The following is a 27,500-nucleotide window of genomic DNA, read 5'->3' as shown; positions in this document are numbered from 1 at the left end:
AACTCTTCACCAGACACCAAAATATTCTTTTGTCCAGCACTCGGGCGGTTGTTGCATCACATGCGCTGTCACAACAGCTGTTCGTTCAGCACTTGACTGTCATTCAGAAGATTCCTTCCTGGATCAGATGATGATGTGTGAAAATATCCCGGCGTAACTAATCAGCTGGACACCAAATGTGCATCCAACAAGTATTAAGCATAATTATTGAAGAACCATGTTAATGACAGTATCAATTCAGATTTTAAGTATCAAGGTAAGGTGACTCTTTCGGTTAGAAGCATTAACTTTTGCAATCACATACATTATTTTGGATTTGTGTGCCCATAAAAACAGTTTCCACCCCGTAACATAAGGAGACAAGAAATGATTACACTGCATTTCTGAGATCTCTATACAAAAAAAACTGTCCAACAGCTAGATCCAGGAATCTTACAGGGTTAAAGTTCAATGTCTAATTGAACTGATTACTGCTTAATACAGTATATGATATAACGACAACTTACACTGCCATAAATGCAAGGACAGAAAAGTAATTTTTTATGTAACACGATTTTGGACTAATCCGTCAAGATGCCAATCATGATAAAAGGTTAAACATAGGTTTTTAAATCAACTCGTAAATTTGATTGAATATAGCTATGATCCCCCATTACATCTTCATGTAATGACATGACATTTTTTTCGCAGATTGTTATCAATGACTTATCAACAGCTGTAAAAAGTTGTCCAGTGTGGGAAATCCCAAATGCTGAATTGTGTATGTTTGTGCTTGCCTGAATTAATGTGTGTGTGTGTGTGTGTGTGTGTGTGTGTGTGTGTGTGTGTGTGTGTGTGTGTGTGTGTGTGTGTGTGTGTGTGTGTGTGTGTGTGTGTGTTGATGTTTACAGAAGTTAACATGGAGGTCAGGCGAGGCAGACAGAAAGAACTGTGCCATGAAGGGGAAACACAGAGTAAGACTTTACTATACTTACTAATATACCATGTTTCTATAATTACTATACACTGCCTTTCTACTAACTACTATAGACTCTCTACTCTCGGCTTTACCTCTCACCTCATAATGTCTTATTTACATTTACATTTAAGTCATTTAGCAGACGCTCTTGTCCAGAGCGACTTACAAATTCTTATCATTATAGCTACTGGCTATACCTGCCATTATAGCTACTGGCTATAGCGATCATTATAGCTACTGGCTATACCTGCCATTATAGCTACTGGCTATAGCGATCATTATAGCTACTGGCTATAGCGACCATTATAGCTACTGGCTATACCTGCCATTATAGCTACTGGCTATAGCGACCATTATAGCTACTGGCTATACCTGCCATTATAGCTACTAGCTATACCTGCCATTATAGCTACTGGCTATAGCTGCCATTATAGCTAATGGCTATAGCGACCATTATAGCTACTGGCTATACCTGCCTTTATAGCTACTGGCTATACCTGCCTTTATAGCTACTGGCTATACCTGCCATTATAGCTACTGGCTATACCTGCCATTATAGCTACTGGCTATACCTGCCATTATAGCTACTGGCTATACCTGCCATTATAGCTACTGGCTATACCTGCCATTATAGCTACTGGCTATACCTGCCATTATAGCTAATGGCTATAGCGACCATTATAGCTACTGGCTATACCTGCCTTTATAGCTACTGGCTATACCTGCCTTTATAGCTACTGGCTATACCTGCCATTATAGCTACTGGCTATACCTGCCATTATAGCTACTGGCTATACCTTCCATTATAGCTACTGGCTATACCTGCCATTATAGCTACTGGCTATACCTGCCATTATAGCTACTGGCTATAGTGACCATTATAGCGACCATTATAGCTACTGGCTATAGCGACCATTATAGCTACTGGCTATACCTGCCATTATAGCTACTGGCTATACCTGATATTATAGCTACTGGCTATAGCGACCATTATAGCTACTGGCTATACCTGCCATTATAGCTACTGGCTATACCTGCCATTATAGCTACTGGCTATACCTGCCATTATTGCTACTGGCTATAGTGACCATTATAGCGACCATTATAGCTACTGGCTATAGCGACCATTATAGCTACTGGCTAAGCGGTTTATAATATGATCTCCTCTCTCTCTCTCTCCCCTCCTCCAGGATGAGTGTCATAACTACATCAAGGTTCTGGTTCCCAGAAATGATGACCTGGTGTTCATCTGTGGAACAAACGGCTTCAACCCCATGTGCCGGTACTACAGGGTAAGACAACAGCAGGGTGTGTGAGAAACGTTCTCTCTCCCTCCTGCTCTGCCTCCATAAGCACCTATTGTTTACTATGCCGTCTGTGTGTCTTTGTTAACGGCGTGCATGTGTGTCTGTGTGTGTAGCTGGATAACCTGGAGTTTGACGGGGAGGAAATCAGCGGACTGGCACGATGCCCGTTTGACGCCAAGCAGACCAACGTCGCTCTGTTCGCTGGTATGACCACACACACACACACACACACACACACACACACACACACACACACACACACACACACACACACACACACACACACACACACACACACACACACACACACACACACACACACGCTGTGGCCATAGCAACTAGGGCTCATAAGTCAGTCTGTAAACAAACAGTTTGAACCTGGGTGTTAGATCTACATGTCCAGTATGACAGAATGGAATGTGTTTGTCTGACCTGTGTGTGTGTGTGTGTGTGTGTGTGTGTGTGTGTGTGTGTTGTTTCAGACGGGAAGCTGTACTCGGCGACGGTTGCTGACTTCCTGGCGAGCGACGCAGTGATCTACCGTAGTATGGGTGACGGCTCGGCCCTCAGGACTATTAAATACGACTCCAAATGGCTGAAAGGTAAACACAGCAGTGTGTGGTGACCGCAGACTCTGTCCATGTCCCTGTCCTGCGAAGACGTCCTGTAGCTCTGCTCTGTCACACTATCTAGGTCAACTCTTTTACACGCAGCTGTTACAGGAACACTGAAATATTCAGGATGGATGGAGAGAGAGAGAGAGAGAAGTGGGGAAGGAGGGAGAGGGGAGGAGAACAGAGAGAGACAGAGTTGAAGGGAGGACAGAGGTAGTTATGTATAGACAGAGGTAGAAGTAGAAAAAAGAGACGTGACAACACAAAACCTCTATCCCCTCTCTCTTCCAGAGCCCCATTTCCTGCATGCAGTGGATTATGGGAACTATGTCTACTTCTTCTACAGAGAGATCGCAGCAGAACACAACAACTTGGGCAAGGTAACACACACACACATACACACACACACACACACACGCACACACACACACACACACACACACACACACACACACACACACACACACACACACACACACACACACACACACACACACAGTTTACTAGACAACATTGTGTATTATAAATATTTATGTATTATAAATAGTAAACACTATATTACCAGACAACAGATAGTGTTGTAGAAAAGTGCTGAGTACAGCAGAGTACAGTAAAGTGTAGTTTGGTAGTGACTGAACTGTAGGTCAAACTACTTTACATGTAAACCCTTTACCCATGGAGAGGATTCACACACACACACACACACACACACACACACACACACACACACACACACACACACACACACACACACACACACACACACACACACACACACACACACACACCCTTGGTGGTAATGGATGTTTTCTGCATGCTTTAGCCACCGCAGGCCTCATATTTACCCATGATGCATCATTCAGAGAATGGGCGGCCAGGCTGAAACCGCGGGCTGATGAATATTTTAGCGCTACTAATGCTGGGATGTGTGTTTGTGTGTGTTCCTGTGTGTGTATGTGTCGATGCTGATGGGCCTGGGATGACGCCTGGGCAGATGGAGCTTTGCACTGGTCAATTATTAAAGCTGTTTCTGCTGACTGCTTCACACGCTTCATTTAAACCACAAGAGCTCTAGCCCTAGTCCCCCACAGTTCAACACCCAGAGCTTTAGCCCTAGTCCCCCACAGTCCAACACCCAGAGCTCTAGTCCTAGTCCCCCACAGTCCAACACCCAGAACCCTAGTCCCCCACAGTCCAACACCCAGAACCCTAGTCCCCCACAGTCCAACACCCAGAGCTCTAGCCCTAGTCCCCCACAGTCCAACACCCAGAGCTCTAGTCCTAGTCCCCCACAGTCCAACACCCAGAGCTCTAGCCCTAGTCCCCCACAGTCCAACACCTAGAGCCCTAGTCCCCCACAGTCCAACACCCAGAGCTCTAGCCCTAGTCCCCCACAGTCCAACACCCAGAGCTCTAGTCCCCCACAGTCCAACACCCAGAGCTCTAGCCCTAGTCCCCCACAGTCCAACACCCAGAGCTCTAGTCCCCCACAGTCCAACACCCAGAGCTTTAGCCCTAGTCCCCCACAGTCCAACACCCAGAGCTCTAGCCCTAGTCCCCCACAGTCCAACACCCAGAGCTCTAGCCCTAGTCCCCCACAGTCCAATACCCAGAGCTTTAGCCCTAGTCCCCCACAGTCCAACACCCAGAGCTCTAGCCCTAGTCCCCCACAGTCCAACACCCAGAGCTCTAGCCCTAGTCCCCCACAGTCCAACACCCAGAGCTCTAGCCCTAGTCCCCCACAGTCCAACACCCAGAGCTCTAGCCCTAGTCCCCCACAGTCCAACACCCAGAGCTCTAGCCCTAGTCCCCCACAGTCCAACACCCAGAGCTCTAGCCCTTGTCCCCCACAGTCCAACACCCAGAGCTCTAGCCCTAGTCCCCCACAACCAGACACCCAGAGTTCTAACCCTTGTCCCCCCACAGCCAAACACCCAGAACCCGCTCCCTAGTCCCCAACAGCCCAACACTCCAACACCCAGAGCCCTAGCCCTAGTCCCCCACAGTCCAACACCCAGAGCCCTAGCCCTAGTCCCCCACAGGCCAACAGTCCAACACCCAGAGCTCTAGCCCAAAGATCTAGCCCAGTCCCTATCATATAGCCCCGTCCTATAGCCCAGTCCCTACCATATAGCCCCGTCCTATAGCCCAATTTCAGTCCTATAGCCCAATCCCTATCATATAGCCCCGTCTTATAGCACCATCCTGTAGCCCAGTCCCCATCATATAGCCTGTCCTATAGCCCAGTCCCAGTCCTATAGCCCAGTCCCTATCATATAGCCCAGTCCCTATCATATAGCCCCGTACTATAGCCCAATTCCAGTCCTATAGCCAGTCCCTATCATATAGCCCCGTCTTATAGCACCATCCTATAGCTCAGTCCTATAGCCTAGTCCCTATCAAATAGCCCGTGCTATAGCCCAGTCCCAGTCCTATAGCCCAGTCCCTAGCATATAGCACTGTACTATAGCCCAGCCCCTATCATATAGCCCAGCCCCTATCATATAGCACCGTCCTATAGCCCAGTCCTATAGCTCCTATCATATAGCCTAGCCCCTATCATATAGCCCAGTCCTATAGCCCAGTCCCTATCATATAGCCTAGCCCCTATCATATAGCCCAGTCCTATAGCCCAGTCCCTATCATATAGCCCAGTCCTATAGCCCAGTCCCTATCATATAGCCTAGCCCCTATCATATAGCCCAGTCCTATAGCTCCTATCATATAGCCTAGCCCCTATCATAAAGCCCAGTCCTATAGCCCAGCTCTGTTCTAGTTCAAGATTAATCAGACTGAGTTAAGAGGTGTGTGTGAATCAGGTTTAGGGTTAAGAGATGTGAGTGTGAGGCGTTTGTTCAGTCGGAGCTTCAAACAAATGTCCTCTCTGACACAGGGTCCTGGATAAGCATGTGTGTGCTCCCGCCGCGCGTGTGCTTGTGTATGCGTCAGTGTGCGTCACACTGTGAGGCCACAGGATGAGGCAGATGTCTTATTCAGAGGGTGGAAGTGTTTTAGTGATGCTGATTGCAGTCTCTCTCCCCCTGCTCCCCCTTTCCTTTCCAGGCCGTCTACTCCAGAGTGGCTCGTATCTGTAAGAACGACGTAGGCGGGTCCCAGCGTGTGTTGGAGAAACACTGGACGTCCTTCGTCAAGGCCAGACTCAACTGTTCTGTTCCTGGAGAATCGTTCTTCTACTTCGATGTTCTACAGTCCATCACTGACATCCTCAACATCAACGGAGTTCCTTCTGTGGTGGGAGTCTTCACTACACAGATGAACAGGTAAGGATGGACACACTGAGGCTACATCCCAAATGGCACCCTATTCCCGTATAGTGCACTACTTTTGACTAGGGACCATAGGGCTCTAGTCAAAGTGGTTCACTATATGGGAATAGGGTGCCATTTGGGGTACACTCTGTAATATTGGTGTAACATATGTGTTGTTATTGTGAATCTCTTGTTGTGTGTATTTTCTTCATATCTAGTTAATAGTAGTTGTGTAACAGTGTGTGGTTGTGTTCCTCTCTCTTCAGTATCCCAGGGTCTGCAGTGTGTATATTAGTAGCTATAGTTAATAGTAGTTGTGTAACAGTGTGTTCCTCTCTCTTCAGTATCCCAGGGTCTGCAGTGTGTGCGTTCTCCATGGATGACATAGAGAAGGTGTTCAGAGGACGATTTAAAGAACAGAAAACACCTGACTCTGTCTGGACCGCCTTCCCAGAGGAGAGACTGCCCAAACCCAGGTATGTACCTGTACCTTTTCCCTAACCCAAACCCAGGTATGTACCTGTTCCTTTACCCTAACCCAAACCCAGGTATGTACCTGCACCTTTTCCCTAACCCAAACCCAGGTATGTACCTGCACCTTTTCCCTAACCCAAACCCAGGTATGTACCTGTACCTTTTCCCTAACCCAAACCCAGGTATGTACCTGTTCCTTTTCCCTAACCCAAACCCAGGTATGTACCTGTTCCTTTACCCTAACCCAAACCCAGGTATGTACCTGCACCTTTTCCCTAACCCAAACCCAGGTATGTACCTGTACCTTTTCCCTAGCCCAAACCCAGGTATGTACCTGTTCCTTTACCCTAACCCAAACCCAGGTATGTACCTGCACCTTTTCCCTAACCCAAACCCAGGTATGTACCTGTACCTTTTCCCTAGCCCAAACCCAGGTATGTACCTGTTCCTTTTCCCTAACCCAAACCCAGGTATGTACCTGTTCCTTTTCCCTAACCCAAACCCAGGTATGTACCTGCACCTTTTCCCTAACCCAAACCCAGGTATGTACCTGTTCCTTTACCCTAACCCAAACCCAGGTATGTACCTGCACCTTTTCCCTAACCCAAACCCAGGTATGTACCTGCACCTTTTCCCTAACCCAAACCCAGGTATGTACCTGTACCTTTTCCCTAACCCAAACCCAGGTATGTACCTGTTCCTTTTCCCTAACCCAAACCCAGGTATGTACCTGTTCCTTTACCCTAACCCAAACCCAGGTATGTACCTGCACCTTTTCCCTAACCCAAACCCAGGTATGTACCTGTACCTTTTCCCTAGCCCAAACCCAGGTATGTACCTGTTCCTTTACCCTAACCCAAACCCAGGTATGTACCTGCACCTTTTCCCTAACCCAAACCCAGGTATGTACCTGTACCTTTTCCCTAGCCCAAACCCAGGTATGTACCTGTTCCTTTTCCCTAACCCAAACCCAGGTATGTACCTGTTCCTTTTCCCTAACCCAAACCCAGGTATGTACCTGTTCCTTTTCCCTAACCCAAACCCAGGTATGTACCTGCACCTTTTCCCTAACCCAAACCCAGGTATGTACCTGTTCCTTTTCCCTAACCCAAACCCAGGTATGTACCTGCACCTTTTCCCTAACCCAAACCCAGGTATGTACCTGTTCCTTTTCCCTAACCCAAACCCAGGTATGTACCTGTTCCTTTTCCCTAACCCAAACCCAGGTATGTACCTGTTCCTTTACCCTAACCCAAACCCAGGTATGTACCTGTTCCTTTTCCCTAACCCAAACCCAGGTATGTACCTGCACCTTTTCCCTAACCCAAACCCAGGTATGTACCTGTTCCTTTACCCTAACCCAAACCCAGGTATGTACCTGTACCTTTTCCCTAACCCAAACCCAGGTATGTACCTGTTCCTTTACCTTAACCCAAACCCAGGTATGTACCTGTTCCTTTACCCTAACCCAAACCCAGGTATGTACCTGTACCTTTACCCTAACCCAAACCCAGGTATGTACCTGTTCCTTTTCCCTAACCCAAACCCAGGTATGTACCTGCACCTTTTCCCTAACCCAAACCCAGGTATGTACCTGCACCTTTACCCTAACCCAAACCCAGGTATGTACCTGTACCTTTTCCCTAACCCAAACCCAGGTATGTACCTGTTCCTTTACCCTAACCCAAACCCAGGTATGTACCTGTACCTTTTCCGTAACCCAAACCCAGGTATGTACCTGTACCTTTTCCCTAACCCAAACCCAGGTATGTACCTGCACCTTTTCCCTAACCCAAACCCAGGTATGTACCTGTACCTTTTCCCTAACCCAAACCCAGGTATGTACCTGTTCCTTTGCCCTAAACCAGGTATGAACATGTACCTTTACCCTAACCCAGGTACTATACCTACAGTATGTCAGTCTCTAACCCTGACCCAAGCCCAGGTACTATACCTACAGTATGTCAGTCTCTAACCCTGACCCAAGCCCAGGTACTATACCTACAGTATGTCAGTCTCTAACCCTGACCCAAGCCCAGTATGTCTCAGTAAGTGTATGTCAGTCTGCACAACAACAGGTACATGACCCTCCCTTCAGTTTATGATGCAGGGCAGGACTGTATTGTCACTATGACCTTGAGTTTTGGTCTCATTGAGATAAACCCTCTTTAACAAGAGAGACATGGTCTATGACCACACGCATGTACACACACACACACACACACACACACACACACACACACACACACACACACACACACACACACACACACACACACACACACACACACACACACACACACACACACACACACACATATATAGCTGGTGGTTATTAGCAGTAAATAATTAATCTGGATAATTAGACGCGTTGCATATTTAACCTGTATTCACACACACATGTAGCTCAGCTCTCTGGCCCCACACAAAGTCCACAGAGCTGCTCATTATGGTGGTAAATAATTCACATTCTAATCCTCTGTTATGACTTCATGTTTACGGTGATACAGCAGCACGTCTCTTTGTTGTCCTGACAGGCATCTGCTCCTCTCTCATACCCTAACCCCTCTCCTCAGTTCAATTCAATAGAGTCAACATTATTAGTCCCTACAGGGTGATGGTAGCTGGGCTCATGTGTGACCTGTGTTGACCTTTGACCCCTCTCTGACCCCTTTGACTCCAGGCCAGGCTGCTGTTCGGGTCATGGCCAGGCTGAGTCCTATAAGACCTCTATAGAGTTCCCTGATGAGACCCTCCTGTTCATCAAGTCTCACCCCCTCATGGACGCCTCCGTGCCTAACATAGGAGACGAGCCCTGGTTCACCAAGACACGCGTCAGGTAAGAACACACAGATAAACACACACACATGCACACATGTGCTGCTTGTGGGATCTAAATTCCCGGGTAACAATCAACAAAACCCCAAATCAAAATGCACATTTGTAGATTGCACGGAGGGCCTTTAAATACTGGCTTGATAATTCCTACTGAAGTCTGACTGTCCTCCCGTCTTGTCCCTGTCTCTCTAGGTACAGGCTGACAGCCTTGGCGGTGGACAACGCGGCTGGTCCACATGGTAACTACACGGTGCTGTTCATTGGTTCAGAGGCGGGCGTGGTGCTGAAGGTTCTAGCCAAGACTTCCCCTCTGTCCCTAAACGACAGCATCCTATTGGAGGAGATCGACCTGTTCAACAGAGCCAAGTACGGAACACTCACTACACGTCTCTCACTGTCTCTCTCTCTTAGTCTCTCTCTTACTCTCTTTGTGTCTCTCTCTTAGTCTCTGTCTCTTACTGTCTTTCTCTTTTTTTGGTCTCTTATCTCTCACTCTGTGTTTTTCTCTTTCTCTCTGTGTGTCTCTCACTGTCTGTCTCTCCTCCTCTCAGTCTCAGTCTTTCTCACTCTCCTCTTTCTTCTTTTGTCTTTCTCTCGCTCTCCTCTTTCTTCCTCTCAGTCTCTCCTCTCTCTCTCTCTCGCACTCTCCTCTCTCTTCCTCTGTCTCTCTTCTCTGTCTTCCTCTCTGTCTCTCTCTCTCTCCTCTGTCTTTCCCTGTCTCTCTCACTCTCCTCTGTCTTCCTCTCAGTCTCTCGTTCTCTCCTGTCAGTAAGGGTATCAGGGCTAAACAGTGCCACTGTGATTACATCTGGAGAGTGAAACCGTAGACAGGCCTTTCTGATAAACAACTGATCAAGTAACCTGTAATCTGATTTCTGACTCTCCTCTCCGTCTCCCCCCTCCACCACCCTTCCTTTCTCTCTCTCCCCTACTCCCTCTCCTCTCCCAACCCCTCTCTTCCCTCTCTTTTCTCCTCTCTGTCTCCCCCCTCCACCACCCTTCCTTTCTCTCTCTCCCCTACTCCCTCTCCTCTCCCAACCCCTCTCTTCCCTATCTTTTCTCCTCTCTGTCTCCCAGGTGTCTGTCTAACAATGAGGATGACAGGCATATTTTGTCGCTCCATGTTGACAGAGACACACACAGTGTGTATGTAGCTTTCTCTAGCTGTGTGGTTCGCATGCCTCTCAGCCGCTGTGAGCGACACACTAACTGCCACAAGTGAGTCCCCACACTGACACACACGAGCGTGCACTCCAACTTAGACTCAGACACATACAGACACAGATACATACACATACAGACAGACAGACAGACACACACAACAAACACACACACACACACACACACACACACACACACGGACACGGACACGGACACATACACACACATTCAGAAACAAGCGCACACTCCAGTCCAAGGTTACTTTATGCTGTACATGGTCACAGGTTTGTGTGTTTATTGATGTGTTTTTCTCTATCTACATGTCATAAACACTGAGAACCTGTAGCACACGGGTTAATATACAGCCAGACAGAGGTTAACTGGTGCTGCCTATTTAACCCTGTATGGTGAACTGTATATTTACAGATATGTGTTAACCCTGTGTTGTGTTTCTCCCCTAGGTCTTGTATAGCGTCCAGGGACCCCTACTGTGGCTGGATGCCTCATGGAGCCTGTGAGAGGATCCTGCCTGGAGTTCTGTGAGTACCAAGTATTACAATACTAAATAGTATGCATACTCAGGGCCGTAAAGTGTGACCAATTTGTTCTCATATGCAACAAAATATTTTGCTGTGCGACCTGGAGTTTTTAATTTGGGAGCACCAGTGCGACCCAGATCTGACCCATATCTGACGCAGATCTGACCCATATCTGACCCATATCTGACCCATATCTGACTCATATCTGACCCATATCTGACCCAGATCTGACCCATATCTGACCCATATCTGACCCAGATCTGACCCATATCTGACCCATATTACTGAAGCAACATTTTTTTAATCCGGTCATGGATTGGTGGGACACATTTTACATTTATTTCATAAACCGTGTCGTGGGCCTTTCTACAACTATTCGCAGGCCGCATTTGTTTTACATCTTGTTCAGTCGTGTTTGTTAGCTCATTAGCTAGCTAGCAAACAACCTGGTAACTTTACCAGTATATCCAAACCTTTGGAGGCACAGAAAGAAAGGAAAGGGTATAGCTTCTTCAGGAGATCAATGATCAATGAATGAATGGAACAATGAATGGCACAAGCATTTCGCTACACCCGCAATAACATCTGCTAAATATGCGTATGTGACCAATAAAATTGTATTTGATTTGAATGAGAGATGTCCTGCATGGCTTCATCACAAATGCTCTTAAAGAGACAGTGTACAATTTTCAATGTAATGCATCTCAATAGGAAAATAGTGCTTTTACATAATGTAGAAACCGTATATTCCACAAAATGACTTTTTCATTTCAATGACAGGTGTCTGTATCAACATTGTAGGTTTTTATAATAAACACTCTACAGGGTTCCATATGAGTTTTTAGGGCACAACATGAGCAGCTAGACTTCATATAGACTATATCTCAATCCATTTAAAAAATCAGATTTTCTGGTGCTCCTAACTTTTTTAAAGGCGGGAGGACCAGTGCTACCAATGAAAAATGTACATTTAGAGCCCTGGGAGTATTAAATATTACAATACTACCACAGTACTAAGATACGGTACATACTACAGAGTTCAGGAAAAAAATGAATAACGGAAGGAATTGTTGGTTAGAGAGGTTTGGTTCTCTGCTCTAATTTCTCTCTCCTCCCTCTCTTTCAGGTCTGGTTATGAGCAGGATGTAGAGTTTGGGAACACGGTTCAGCTGGGAGACTGCCATGGTGAGCCTCTCACATTCATACCAACCCATCTCTTTCTCGCTCTCTCTCACTATCACACACCATCAGTCTGCACAACCAACCAGTAACACACGTCCAGTAACACCAGTAACCACACCATACCAACACACCAACCAGTAACACCCCACCAGTAACACCAGTAACCACACCATACCAACACACCAATCAGTAACCCTCCCTACATGGTTCTATGTTCAGTATTAACATACACATCTACTGTAGATCCACATATTGTACAGACCCAGGCCACCTGTAACTAATGCTACCTACTTGGAGGGAAGAAACAGACGCGCTCTACCAGTAGCAGTACTAAGACAGTGTTGCTATAGGAGACACACCAGGCTGAACCATAGAACTAGAACAGGGGATAGAGGCCATGCTGTCTCTCCTCAGGTCTAGAGACAGAGAAGACCTGGAGCAATAGGCCTACTCAGACAACCTGTCCTTTAGCTTTTTATCATTTGATTCAAAATAACTACACTCTTAGTTATCAGGGCCTTTTTTTGTTTTGGGACTCTACTTTTGGGTTCCTTTATACTGATTTCTTGTTCCTTTAATTGTTTTAGTGTTTTTGGCCACTACATCAGCGACAGATTACAAATCATTTGGTGACCCGACCTCTGGTTAGTTGGATCTTTTATTCCGCTGGTTTCTTTCTTTCCTTGAGCTCCGAACCCCTCTCTCCTTCCATCCTTCCTTCAACGCTGCTCACCCTTCATCTTTTTTAACAAACCTCCTCTTCTTCAAAACCTTTTTATCTTCTTCAGCATCTCAACAAACAACATCATCACCGGGTCACGTCAGAAATCTCCATCTCACCGCTACACTGACTCATTTCCTCACTTCATCTTCCTCACGCACTTCCTCTTTACTTCCTGTTTACTTCCTGCATGCTCACTCGGCGCCCCTCCCTCCTCTGACGTCATCACTGCTATGGAATCATCGCTGCTGTGTACCAAAGACCTTCCTCAGACAACTCTCACCCTTTTCCCCTTTCAAACTGTATCCTGTCTGAACAAAATGAATCTTACAACTGTATTTCTAGTACTGGTAATGATAAATAAAATAGCTCTTGAATCAGACAATTTATTATTTTTTCAAACAGCATTATCATAAAACATAAAACCTATTATGTTATGTAAACTAACCCATATGTTCGTACACATACCAACCCTTGCCTACTAACCAGGATGTAAGCTAACAGCCTGCAGGCCTCATGTCTACGCACCGTGTTAACAGTTTGTTTGTCACCACAGACATGGAGTTGTCATCTACGTCATTCACAGACCAGCCCAGTGGGCCCATACACCCCCCAGTACCCCCAGTACTCACCCCCACCCTGAGCCCCCATCCTGGGCTTGGTCCCGGGGAAAGGCCTGGGTTGGGGCCTGGGGCTGGTTCTCCAGACCTGTATGGCTCAGGGTTTGTGCAGCAGGATGACCCGGCCACCTCCCATTCACTAGAGTCACTCCCAGGGGGCCTAGAGGGTAAGGCCTGCAGGGAGAGAACTGCTGCTACCACACTGTATGGAGACCTGACTGTCCCATAGCTGCTACAGCAGACACACACATGCAGTACCAGTCAAAAGTCTGGACACACCTACTCATTCAAGGGTTTTTCTTTATTTTTACTATTTTCTACATTGTAGAATAATAGTGAAGACTTCAAAACTATGAAATAACACATATGAATCATATAGTAACCAAAAAAGCGTTAAACAAATCAAAATACATCTTCGAAGTAGCCACCCTTTGCCTTGATGACAGCTTTGCACACTCCTGGCATTCTCTCAACCAGCTTCATGAGGAACCTGTTGGTTGCTTTTCCATCACTCTGCGGTCCAACTCATCCCAAACCATCTCAACTGGGTTGAGGTCGGGTGATTGTGGAGGGCAGGTCATCTGATGCAGCACTCCACCACTCTCCTTGTTCAAATAGACTTACACAGCCTGGAGGTTTGTTTTGGGTTATTGATCTGTTGATAAACAAATGATAGTCCCACTAAGAGCAAACCAGATGAGATGGCGTATCGCTGCAGAATGCTGTGGGAGCCTTAAATTCTAAATAAATCACAGACAGTGTCACCAGCAAAGCACCATCACACACACTCACGGTGGGAACCACACATGCGGAGATCATCCATTCACCTACTCTGCGTCTCAAAGACACAGCGGTTGGAACCAAAAATCTCAAATTTAGACTCATCAGACCAAAGGACAGATTTCCACCGCTCTAATGTCCATTGCTCTTGTTTCTTGGCCCAAGCAAGTCTCTTCTTTTCATTGGTGTCCTTTAGTAGTGGTTTCTTTGCACCAATTTGACCATGAAGGCCTGATTCACGCAGTCTCCTCTGAACAGTTGATGTTGAGATGTGTCTGTTACTTGAACTCTGCGAAGCATTTATTTGGGCTGCAATCTGAGGCTGGTAACTCTAATGAACTTATCCTCTGCAGCAGAGGGAACTCTGGGTCTTCCTGTCCATTCTGAGGCTGGTAACTCTAATGAACTTATCCTCTGCAGCAGAGGGAACTCTGGGTCTTCCTGTCCATTCTGAGGCTGGTAACTCTAATGAACTTATCCTCTGCAGCAGAGGGAACTCTGGGTCTTCCTGTCCATTCTGAGGCTGGTAACTCTAATGAACTTATCCTCTGCAGCAGAGGTAACTCTGGGTCTTCCTGTCCATTCTGAGGCTGGTAACTCTAATGGACTTATCCTCTGCAGCAGAGGGAACTCTGGGTCTTCCTGTCCTGTGCTGGTCCTCATGAGAACCAGTTTCACCATAACGCTTGATGGTTTTTGCGACTGCACTTGAAGAAACTTGTTGAAATTTTCTGTATTGACTGACCATGTCTTAAAGTAATGATGGACTGTCATTTGTCTTATTTGAGCTGTTGGTGCCATAATATGGACTTGGAATTTTACCAAATAGAGCTATCTTCTGTATACCCCCCTCCTTGCCACAACACAACTGATTGGCTCAAATGCATTATGGAAAGAAATTCCACAAATTCACTTTGAACAAGGCACACCTGTTAATTGAAATGCATTGCAGATGACTACCTCATGAAGCTGGTTGAGAGAATTCCAAGAGTGTGCAAAGCTGTCATCAAGGCAAAGGGTGGCTACTTTGAAGAATCACAAATATAACATATTTTGATGTGTTTACTACTTTTTTTGGTTACTACATGATTTCATATGCGTTATTTCATCGTTTTGATGTCTTCACTATTATTCTACAAGAAAAACCCTCGAATGAGTAGGTGTGTCCATTTTTGACTGGTACTGTACACACAGACACAGACACACTTGATACACACACACACACACACACACACTCAGGGGCAGGTATTTGGGATTACCATCAATTGATATAGCAGATTACATTTTTCAGATTTTGTTATGATTTATATTTCATCCAACTTCATGTATTTTGATTTATTCCTTGATTTATTGTCATGATTATAATGATTTTCTACATGGTGAAAATGTATTTTCTCCCTTTTTAAACAATCCTTTCAAATCTTATCTTCAAACCTTCTGCACTTCTATAATCTTTCTTCAGACTCTTTTATTTGGTCCTCGTTTCTCTCTCTGCCAGTTGACCCTATAACCCTGGCTGTTACAGTTGAAGGGTCAACCCTGTTCCCGGGTGTAAAGGGTTAACCCTGGGAGTTAGGTTTTTTAACCCTAGGAGCATTAGAGCATGTCCCAGGCCTGTCCATTAACCCCTCCTGCTCCAGGACCTCTCTCTGTCTCTCTCCTGCTCTGTGGATGTTTAACTCGTCCATGTCTGTGGTTACTAACCAAGCTGCAGTCTAGAAACAGAATAGCCTCACCATGTAGAGGACAAACTACAATCCTCTTCCTTTGACAACGCTGGGGAGTCAATGGTTCATTGTCTTTCTGATTTTGGGAGAACAAGTCTATCTCTGTCCTAGTTAGGAATGCACTAACCCTCCTTTGTATCTGGACAAATGTTTGACACTTGGTAGAGAAAAAGCAACACTTCAATTCTTCCTCTTCAAACTAACATAACACTACTTCTTCTAGATTGGCTTACATCACCGGAGTGGTTGTGGGATCCTAACCATTTTCACCATGTATTTACAATTAAGAATGACGAGAATGGAAGCCAATCTGAATGGTTTTGGTAACGATAAAATCCCTGTTGGATAGCGGACAGAATACCTTTAAGGGGAAAAGCAGAGAAATCATGCATGACTGAGTGTCCACAAACACACCTGATATAGAGGTGTAGTGTCAAGCTGTGATTGGCTGTGATTGTGTGTGTCAGGGTGTTCGTAAACCAATGGGGTGTGTGACTTCAGGTGTGTGGGAGATCCAGGCGGGAGAAGCCAATCAGATGGTCCACATGAATATCCTGATCAGCTGTGTGTTGGCTGCCTTCCTCCTGGGGGCGCTAGTGGCAGGCCTGGTGGTGTTCTGCTATAGAGACTCCTTCCTCCGCCACAAGCCCCGGCACGCCCACAAAGATGCAGAGTCAGCCCCCTCCTGCAGCGACTCCACCGGATCCTTCACTAAGCTCAACGGGCTCTTCGACAGTCCTGTCAAGGTAACCTGGAGACCTGAATACAGATTTATGAGTCAACACATTATTCAGTAACCGAGTGTTACTGACTGACATTGTCGTGGTATCTTATGTAGATAGATAGAACCCGAGTGAGAATGACACTGACATTGTCGTGGTATCTTATGTAGATAGATAGAACCAGAGTGAGAATGACACTGACATTGTCGTGGTATCTTATGTAGATAGATAGAACCAGAGTGAGAATGACACTGACATTGTCGTGGTATCTTATGTAGATAGATAGAACCCGAGTGAGAATGACACTGACATTGTCGTGGTATCTTATGTAGATAGATAGAACCAGAGTGAGAATGACACTGACATTGTCGTGGTATCTTATGTAGATAGATAGAACCAGAGTGAGAATGACAGTGACATTCAGGGTGCGGCGGCCACAATTATTTGGGGGGGAGGGACCTAATAATAATAATAAAGACGTAATTTAACTGTAAAAATGTATTACCTTTTAATGTGGCATGAACACAACCAGTCATGATGCTTTCATCTGATTGTCAAACAAATCACTTCAAAATGTAGGCTACCTGTGCATGTTCATCCACTCCAAAATAATCCAAACAGTGCAATACATGTTACCTCTGATGACTGGAAATAGACATCTACATGTACTCTGATGACTGGAAATAGACATCTGCATGTTACCTCTGATGACTGGAAATAGACATCTGCATGTTACCTCTGATGACTGGAAATAGACATCTACATGTACTCTGATGACTGGAAATAGACATCTACATGTTACCTCTGATGACTGGAAATAGACATCTACATGTTACCTCTGATGACTGGAAATAGACATCTACATGTTACCTCTGATGACTGGAAATAGACATCTACATGTTACCTCTGATGACTGGAAATAGACATCTGCATGTTACCTCTGATGACTGGAAATAGACATCTACATGTACTCTGATGACTGGAAATAGACATCTGCATGTTACCTCTGATGACTGGAAATAGACATCTGCATGTTACCTCTGATGACTGGAAATAGACATCTACATGTACTCTGATGACTGGAAATAGACATCTACATGTTACCTCTGATGACTGGAAATAGACATCTGCATGTTACCTCTGATGACTGGAAATAGACATCTACATGTTACCTCTGATGACTGGAAATAGACATCTGCATGTACTCTGATGACTGGAAATAGACATCTACATGTTACCTCTGATGACTGGAAATAGACATCTGCATGTACTCTGATGACTGGAAATAGACATCTGCATGTACTCTGATGACTGGAAATAGACATCTGCATGTTACCTCTGATGACTGGAAATAGACATCTGCATGTACTCTGATGACTGGAAATAGACATCTACATGTTACCTCTGATGACTGGAAATAGACATCTGCATGTTACCTCTGATGACTGGAAATAGACATCTGCATGTACTCTGATGACTGGAAATAGACATCTACATGTTACCTCTGATGACTGGAAATAGACATCTGCATGTTACCTCTGATGACTGGAAATAGACATCTGCATGTTACCTCTGATGACTGGAAATAGACATCTGCATGTACTCTGATGACTGGAAATAGACATCTACATGTTACCTCTGATGACTGGAAATAGACATCTGCATGTTACCTCTGATGACTGGAAATAGACATCTGCATGTTACCTCTGATGACTGGAAATAGACATCTACATGTACTCTGATGACTGGAAATAGACATCTACATGTTACCTCTGATGACTGGAAATAGACATCTGCATGTACTCTGATGACTGGAAATAGACATCTACATGTTACCTCTGATGACTGGAAATAGACATCTGCATGTTACCTCTGATGACTGGAAATAGACATCTACATGTACTCTGATGACTGGAAATAGACATCTACATGTTACCTCTGATGACTGGAAATAGACATCTACATGTACTCTGATGACTGGAAATAGACATCTGCATGTTACCTCTGATGACTGGAAATAGACATCTACATGTTACCTCTGATGACTGGAAATAGACATCTGCATGTTACCTCTGATGACTGGAAATAGACATCTACATGTTACCTCTGATGACTGGAAATAGACATCTGCATGCTACCTCTGATGACTGGAAATAGACATCTACATGTTACCTCTGATGACTGGAAATAGACATCTACATGTTACCTCTGATGACTGGAAATAGACATCTACATGTTACCTCTGATGACTGGAAATAGACATCTGCATGTACTCTGATGACTGGAAATAGACATCTGCATGTACTCTGATGACTGGAAATAGACATCTACATGTTACCTCTGATGACTGGAAATAGACATCTACATGTACTCTGATGACTGGAAATAGACATCTACATGTTACCTCTGATGACTGGAAATAGACATCTACATGTTACCTCTGATGACTGGAAATAGACATCTGCATGTACTCTGATGACTGGAAATAGACATCTACATGTACTCTGATGACTGGAAATAGACATCTACATGTTACCTCTGATGACTGGAAATAGACATCTACATGTTACCTCTGATGACTGGAAATAGACATCTACATGTTACCTCTGATGACTGGAAATAGACATCTGCATGTACTCTGATGACTGGAAATACACATCTACATGTACTCTGATGACTGGAAATAGACATCTGCATGTTACCTCTGATGACTGGAAATAGACATCTGCATGTTACCTCTGATGACTGGAAATAGACATCTACATGTACTCTGATGACTGGAAATAGACATCTACATGTTACCTCTGATGACTGGAAATAGACATCTACATGTACTCTGATGACTGGAAATAGACATCTGCATGTTACCTCTGATGACTGGAAATAGACATCTGCATGTTACCTCTGATGACTGGAAATAGACATCTACATGTACTCTGATGACTGGAAATAGACATCTACATGTTACCTCTGATGACTGGAAATAGACATCTGCATGTTACCTCTGATGACTGGAAATAGACATCTACATGTACTCTGATGACTGGAAATAGACATCTGCATGTTACCTCTGATGACTGGAAATAGACATCTGCATGTTACCTCTGATGACTGGAAATAGACATCTACATGTACTCTGATGACTGGAAATAGACATCTACATGTTACCTCTGATGACTGGAAATAGACATCTGCATGTTACCTCTGATGACTGGAAATAGACATCTACATGTTACCTCTGATGACTGGAAATAGACATCTGCATGTACTCTGATGACTGGAAATAGACATCTACATGTTACCTCTGATGACTGGAAATAGACATCTGCATGTACTCTGATGACTGGAAATAGACATCTGCATGTACTCTGATGACTGGAAATAGACATCTGCATGTTACCTCTGATGACTGGAAATAGACATCTGCATGTACTCTGATGACTGGAAATAGACATCTACATGTTACCTCTGATGACTGGAAATAGACATCTGCATGTTACCTCTGATGACTGGAAATAGACATCTGCATGTACTCTGATGACTGGAAATAGACATCTACATGTTACCTCTGATGACTGGAAATAGACATCTGCATGTTACCTCTGATGACTGGAAATAGACATCTGCATGTTACCTCTGATGACTGGAAATAGACATCTACATGTACTCTGATGACTGGAAATAGACATCTACATGTACTCTGATGACTGGAAATAGACATCTACATGTTACCTCTGATGACTGGAAATAGACATCTGCATGTACTCTGATGACTGGAAATAGACATCTACATGTTACCTCTGATGACTGGAAATAGACATCTGCATGTACTCTGATGACTGGAAATAGACATCTACATGTTACCTCTGATGACTGGAAATAGACATCTACATGTTACCTCTGATGACTGGAAATAGACATCTGCATGTTACCTCTGATGACTGGAAATAGACATCTACATGTTACCTCTGATGACTGGAAATAGACATATGCATGTACTCTGATGACTGGAAATAGACATCTACATGTTACCTCTGATGACTGGAAATAGACATCTACATGTTACCTCTGATGACTGGAAATAGACATCTGCATGTACTCTGATGACTGGAAATAGACATCTACATGTACTCTGATGACTGGAAATAGACATCTACATGTTACCTCTGATGACTGGAAATAGACATCTGCATGTTACCTCTGATGACTGGAAATAGACATCTACATGTTACCTCTGATGACTGGAAATAGACATCTACATGTACTCTGATGACTGGAAATAGACATCTACATGTTACCTCTGATGACTGGAAATAGACATCTACATGTACTCTGATGACTGGAAATAGACATCTGCATGTTACCTCTGATGACTGGAAATAGACATCTACATGTTACCTCTGATGACTGGAAATAGACATCTGCATGTTACCTCTGATGACTGGAAATAGACATCTACATGTTACCTCTGATGACTGGAAATAGACATCTGCATGCTACCTCTGATGACTGGAAATAGACATCTACATGTTACCTCTGATGACTGGAAATAGACATCTACATGTTACCTCTGATGACTGGAAATAGACATCTACATGTTACCTCTGATGACTGGAAATAGACATCTGCATGTACTCTGATGACTGGAAATAGACATCTGCATGTACTCTGATGACTGGAAATAGACATCTACATGTTACCTCTGATGACTGGAAATAGACATCTACATGTTACCTCTGATGACTGGAAATAGACATCTACATGTTACCTCTGATGACTGGAAATAGACATCTACATGTTACCTCTGATGACTGGAAATAGACATCTGCATGTACTCTGATGACTGGAAATAGACATCTACATGTACTCTGATGACTGGAAATAGACATCTACATGTTACCTCTGATGACTGGAAATAGACATCTACATGTTACCTCTGATGACTGGAAATAGACATCTACATGTTACCTCTGATGACTGGAAATAGACATCTGCATGTACTCTGATGACTGGAAATAGACATCTACATGTACTCTGATGACTGGAAATAGACATCTACATGTTACCTCTGATGACTGGAAATAGACATCTACATGTTACCTCTGATGACTGGAAATAGACATAAACAACGTGATGTTTTAATAACCGTGTAAATCTCTCTAGGACAAGTGATTTTTATCAATAAATGGTGGGTAAACTCTGATTGCTGGTTGCGGTGAAAAAAGTTACGCTCCCTATACTTTCAATGCATTTTTCAGAAAAGGAGGGTCAACTGCATTGTGTTGACTTTACCCTCCACTAGGCCTACACCACTGCCAGTAGCCTACGCTCTCAACTGAAGCAATTTTACACACATGAACATAAGCAGAACAGGTAGCCTACATTCAATATAATACACAAGTTGAATCAAAACATGGTTACACCCTAGTTCATGAGTTGTCCATGATTCACGAGTTGAATGCTTAGATCCTTCACAGATCGTGTGACATAAACCACAACCTTTCTTTCCCTACATTTATGACATTAATGACAGTGTAATTTGTAATTATTAAGCATTTAATGATTGAATTAGAACATTGAACTTAAACCTTGTACTATTCCTGGATCTTGGAGATCTCGGGAAAAGCACTAAGTGTAACCATGCCTATGTAAAATGTCGTTATCCAAAATCATGTAGGCCTATGCCATTGCAAAATCGAAGTCTTCTAAGAGTCTACTATATTCCTACTGTCATAATGTTGGATGGAATGGTTGCGCATTGGTGTTGAGCTGTAGGCTAGTTGTCCAGTGATATTGGAGACACTCATCAGCTGATCCAGGCAAGAAAAGTGATATTGATTGAAAATAATAAAGCTAAATAAATGGTCTACTTCTGGTCACGGACGGCACAGAGAACAGCAATACCCGCGCCCGCCTGAGAAACAAAGCAATGAGCGCTCTAAACAGCTGACTGACAAAAGCAAACCATTATGAATGAACAGATAAATCTAATGCATTGGAATTAAAGGCTATTTTTATCAAGGGGACTTGGCAAACAAATCGTGAAAATGAGCAAGTACAAAGAAAAATCTATGTGTTTAAAGGAGCCCAGCTGAGGCTGAAATTCAGCACTAGAGAGTGGACAGTGCTGTGGACAGGGAGACGGTTTGTGCAGCCACATAGAAATAAATGGTTTAAACCATGACAGAAAGGTGGGGGTGTTCGATTAATTTGTAAACTTTTATTTTCATATTTACCACTGTAAAACATATTTACCACTACTTTTAAACAAATAGAAGAATGGCAAATTAGCATTATTTAGACCCCCCCCCCCCAAAGTTGGACTTTTGTTTCATTCAGGGGAGCTGAGCCCCCCTTGGCTCCCCTGTAATTCACCGCCTGGATAGAACATTTACAGTGCCTTCGGAGAGTTTTCAGACCCCTTGACCTTTTCCACATTTTGTAAGGTTACAGCCTTATTCTAAAATTCATTTAAAAAGAAAATCCTCATCAATACCCCATAATGACACGCAAAATACCCTATAATGACAAAACAAAAACAGGTTTTTAGAAATGTTTGCTAATTTATTAAAAAAAATGAAAAACTAATATTACATTTACATAAGTATTCAGACCCTTTACTCAGTACTTTGTTGAAGAACCTTTGACAGCGATTACAGCCTTGAGTCTTCTTGGGTATGACGCTACAAGCTTGGCACACCTGTATTTGAGGAGTTTCTCCCATTCTTCTCTGCAGATACTCTCAAGTTCTGTCAGGTTGGATGGGGAGCGTTGCTGCACAGCTATTTTCAGGTCTCTCCAGAGATGTTCGATCAGGTTTAAGTCTGGGCTTTAAGACCGTCAATGCTGCAGACATTTTTTGGTACCCTTCCCCAGATCCAAAAACCTGTTTTTCCTTTGTCATTATGGGGTATTGTGTGTAGATTGCTGAGGATTTATTTTTATTTAATCCATTTTATAATAAGGCTGTAAAGTAACAAAATGTTGAAAAAGTCAAGGGGTCTGGATACTTTCCGAAGGCACTGTATGTATGTATGTATGTATGTATGTATGTATGTATGTATGTATGTATGTATGTATGTATGTGTGTATGTATGTGTATGTATGTGTGTGTGTGTGTGTGTGTGTGTGTGTGTGTGTGTGTGTGTGTGTGTGTGTGTGTGTGTGTGTGTGTGTGTGTGTGTGTGTGTGTGTGTGTGTGTGTGTGTGTGTGTGTGTGTGTGTGTGTGTGTGTGTGTGTGTGTGTGTATGATGTATGTATGTATGTATGTATGTATGTATGTATGTATGTATGTATGTATGTATGATGTATGTATGTATGATGTATGTATGTATGTATGTATGTATGTATGTATGTATGTATGTATGTATGTATGTAGTGTGTGTGTGTGTGTGTATGATGTATGTATGTATGTATGTATGTATGTACAATATGTATGTACAGTTTGTGTTGGCTAGAGGAACCAAATGAACAAAGCCCTCTCTTCTGTCCTCCTGTCTTGTCTCCAGGAGTACCAGCCAAGTCTGGACTGTCCCAAGCTGTACACCAACTTACTGAGCAGTGGTAAGGACCTGTCGCCTAACGGAGACACCAAGACCATGATCCTCCGGGATGGCTGTCAGCCTCCCGAGCTGGCCGCCCTGCCCACCCCCGAGTCTACCCCTGTGCTGCAGCAGAAAGTCCTGCAGCCAATCAGGAACCAGTGGGAGCGAGCCAATCACCACGGGAAGATCAATGGATCCAGGAAGAACTCCAACTCTACCTCCTCCTCCTCCATCGCCAAGAGTCCCCAGTTCCACTCCAGTCCCCCCCCCCCTCCTCACCCCCAGCCCCACCCTGCGCTGGGACACTCCCACATCCCCAGCGCCGTCGTCCTTCCCAACGCCACGCACGAATACCGCAGTGGTTACCATGGAAACCCGGCCGACGACGTCACGCCGCCACGCACCCTGGACAGGAAGCCAGAGAACATGGAACACCTTCAGGCCACGCCCCCTCATTCTAAAGGAAGCAGAAAGGAGCAGAAGAGGTCGCTGGATGCCAGGAACACACTGAACGACCTGCTGAAGCACCTGAACGATGCTAACACGGCTAACGCTAGCTCCAAGGCTATCCTCCAAGAGGGGGCCGGCTCAGCGCCCCGACCCAGCAGACAACACCTGATGCTGGAGCCTCTAGGGGACATCACTGAGGTTCCCCCCAAGGTCCCCAGCCGAGAGGCCTCTCTTTACTCCCCCTCCTCCTCCTCCTCCCTGCCCAGGCACAGCCCCACCAAGAGGGTTGACGTCCCCCTACCCTCCGCCCCTAGCTCCCCCACAGGCAGCCTGGGTATGGGAGGAAGCATGAGCGGCACCCTGGAGAGGAGGTACGGCTCTCATCACAGGAGCTCTTCTCACAGACACTCCCTCACCGCCACCTCTCCCAACGGGGTCAGTATGGGGGTGTCGTTGTCCCACCAACACAGTATGAACAGAGGGGGGTACATGCCCCCCACCCCTCCCTCCAGACTGGACTCCCAGAGGGGGCTCCACTCCCCCCATCAACACCCCCACCCCCCCTCCCTGTCCCGCCAGAGCAGCTACAGTGGGCACGGCTCGCTCCCCCGCCAGGGACTTAAACGGACCCCGTCCCTAAAGCCTGACGTCCCCCCTAAACCCAACGCCTTCACCCCACAGACTCCTCAGATGAGGGTGGTCAACAAGTACAGCTACTAGGACACTATAGACACTATGGAGTGTACTACCAAGTGTACTAACTGGGACAGGGCAGGGGCACTACTGAATGTGCTCTAGAGCCAGACTGGTTGTGAGAAGGCTTAGGGAGGGAGTAGGACCATGTGTGTGTCGGGGTGTGTCCCCATGGAATGATTCATTCCTTCACTCTAAAAAGGGAAAATCACACCAGTGGCCAAAGATGTGACGTGGAGTTCTGTGTCTTGTCTTGTGGCTCCATGTTTCTCTCCATCTCACAACATACTGGTCAGTCTCCTCTAACCCTGACCCCTGGCCCTGACTCACTAACCCCAGCCCCAGGACATAAGGCAGGGTGGGGGTAGATGGGTGTAGGGGTCCTGTAGGGGACTAGCGTGGCCCCCAGTGTGTAGCCTGGCTCTATGATCCTGACTGTAACCCCAGCCCCAGGACATAAGGCAGGGTGGGGGTAGATGGGTGTAGGGGTCCTGTGGGGGACTAGCGTGGCCCCCAGTGTGTAGCCTGGCTCTATGATCCTGACTGTGGACGGTACGAGGTCTAACTCCGAGAACTACTTGAAGAATGGGTCTGATGTCTCACTGTCACTAAGCACTGTCTGTTTGTGCCACAAATGGCACCCTATTCCCTTTGTTGTCAACTACTTCTGACCACGGCACATAGGCCTGGTTGTACCTAGTGCACTATATAGGGAATAAGGGTGCCATTTGGGGGACACCCTCTGTCTTCCCATGAATGTGAACTGGACTGAACTGAACTAGGGGGAGGAATACGATAGAACTGTTTGTATCTTGTCTGTCTGACTGATGGGGGAGAGCAGCGAGGAGACACACTAAACATAGTGTCCCTTTAGAGGTGTTTAACTCAACTATAAAGATGGAGGAGGAAGGAAGGCAACAGAGAGAATACCAGTGTGTGTCAGCTGGAGGGCAAAACCCAATGTACAGCAAACACATACACACACACTTTGCTTGGGGAGGTGAAAGGTACGTACCCTAACAGGGACCCTCTGTAACTCACTGGGATATCTACTGAACACGTTTGCTGCTATGGGTTTATGATGAGTAATGTATGTTGCTATTGGTTTATGATGAGTAATGTATGTTGCTATTGGTTTATGATGAGTAATGTATGTTGCTATTGGTTTATGATGAGTACTATATGTTGAGTGTATTTAGTCCTCTTATGCGTCTGTACCCTACAGCTGCCGTTGTCTCCTGACGTGTGTGTGTGTGTGTATGTGCGTACAGACCATGCAATTCAATGCACTGTTAGAACAGGCTCCAGTGCCATCAGAGTCCTCTATCAACACATACCACCCTTCTCCTGTCTCACACAGACACACAGATCCAAACTGGCGATGCAGAGACCTTTCCTCCAGTCTTTCAATGTAGCAGAGTGGTATTTAGAAACATTTCATCCAACCCACTTCAACAGGCTGGTTCTGGTTTGGTTTGGTTTGGTTTTCTTTATTTTATTCAGAAATGAAAGACGTAAACATTTTATGCAACACCAATGGGTTTAGTTCTGTCAGGTTGAAATGGCGTTCTGTAACATGTCTGTCTCACCTGCCAACTGCATGTCCGTCACTAGTGTTGGTCTCTGTGCTCCGGTGGGAGTTCACAAACTGCTCTCTGTGTGGTAGTTTCCCCAAGGTACAGATCCAGGATCAGCTTACCCTCTCTCAAACCTAATCTTAACCATTTCCAGGGTAACTGATCTTAGATCTTCGGTTCTCTGGCTGCCATTTTGGTTCCAGAGGCAGTGTTGTGTTTGCAGTTTCCCAGTGAGTGACAAGTGTACAATCACACCAACATCTACCAATGTGTCCTACCGAGTCATGCTGGTAATGACAAGATACTGTACATATTATAAATAT

General features: G+C 45.1%; 1 protein-coding gene across 5 annotated transcripts in view; it reads left to right on the top strand.

The window, feature by feature from the left end:
• Window positions 1-27,500, top strand: part of LOC129842161 (semaphorin-6D-like) — a 44,134-nt gene that overhangs the window by 15,492 nt on the left and 1,142 nt on the right. For 2 of the 5 annotated variants that reach the window (XM_055910576.1, XM_055910577.1), the window contains exons 4-19: window positions 891-953; window positions 2,149-2,250; window positions 2,379-2,469; window positions 2,748-2,867; window positions 3,171-3,259; window positions 5,943-6,160; window positions 6,493-6,624; window positions 9,306-9,461; window positions 9,653-9,826; window positions 10,538-10,678; window positions 11,083-11,160; window positions 12,287-12,345; window positions 12,930-12,986; window positions 13,620-13,850; window positions 16,692-16,936; window positions 24,422-27,500. The exon at window positions 24,422-27,500 is cut by the window's right edge and continues 1,142 nt beyond it. In XM_055910576.1, the coding sequence (XP_055766551.1) occupies window positions 891-953; window positions 2,149-2,250; window positions 2,379-2,469; window positions 2,748-2,867; window positions 3,171-3,259; window positions 5,943-6,160; window positions 6,493-6,624; window positions 9,306-9,461; window positions 9,653-9,826; window positions 10,538-10,678; window positions 11,083-11,160; window positions 12,287-12,345; window positions 12,930-12,986; window positions 13,620-13,850; window positions 16,692-16,936; window positions 24,422-25,627 (3,162 nt within the window). In that variant the 3' untranslated portion in view covers window positions 25,628-27,500. The remainder of the gene's footprint in view (window positions 1-890; window positions 954-2,148; window positions 2,251-2,378; window positions 2,470-2,747; window positions 2,868-3,170; window positions 3,260-5,942; window positions 6,161-6,492; window positions 6,625-9,305; window positions 9,462-9,652; window positions 9,827-10,537; window positions 10,679-11,082; window positions 11,161-12,286; window positions 12,346-12,929; window positions 12,987-13,619; window positions 13,851-16,691; window positions 16,937-24,421) is intronic. The other 3 variants (XM_055910579.1, XM_055910580.1, XM_055910581.1) reach the window with 3 other exon arrangements.

Source organism: Salvelinus fontinalis, unplaced genomic scaffold (genome assembly GCF_029448725.1).
Source record: "Salvelinus fontinalis isolate EN_2023a unplaced genomic scaffold, ASM2944872v1 scaffold_0019, whole genome shotgun sequence".
Taxonomy (NCBI): domain Eukaryota; kingdom Metazoa; phylum Chordata; class Actinopteri; order Salmoniformes; family Salmonidae; genus Salvelinus; species Salvelinus fontinalis.
The sequence above is the reverse complement of the archived record's forward strand: the minus strand, read 5'-3'. Positions and strand labels throughout refer to the sequence as shown.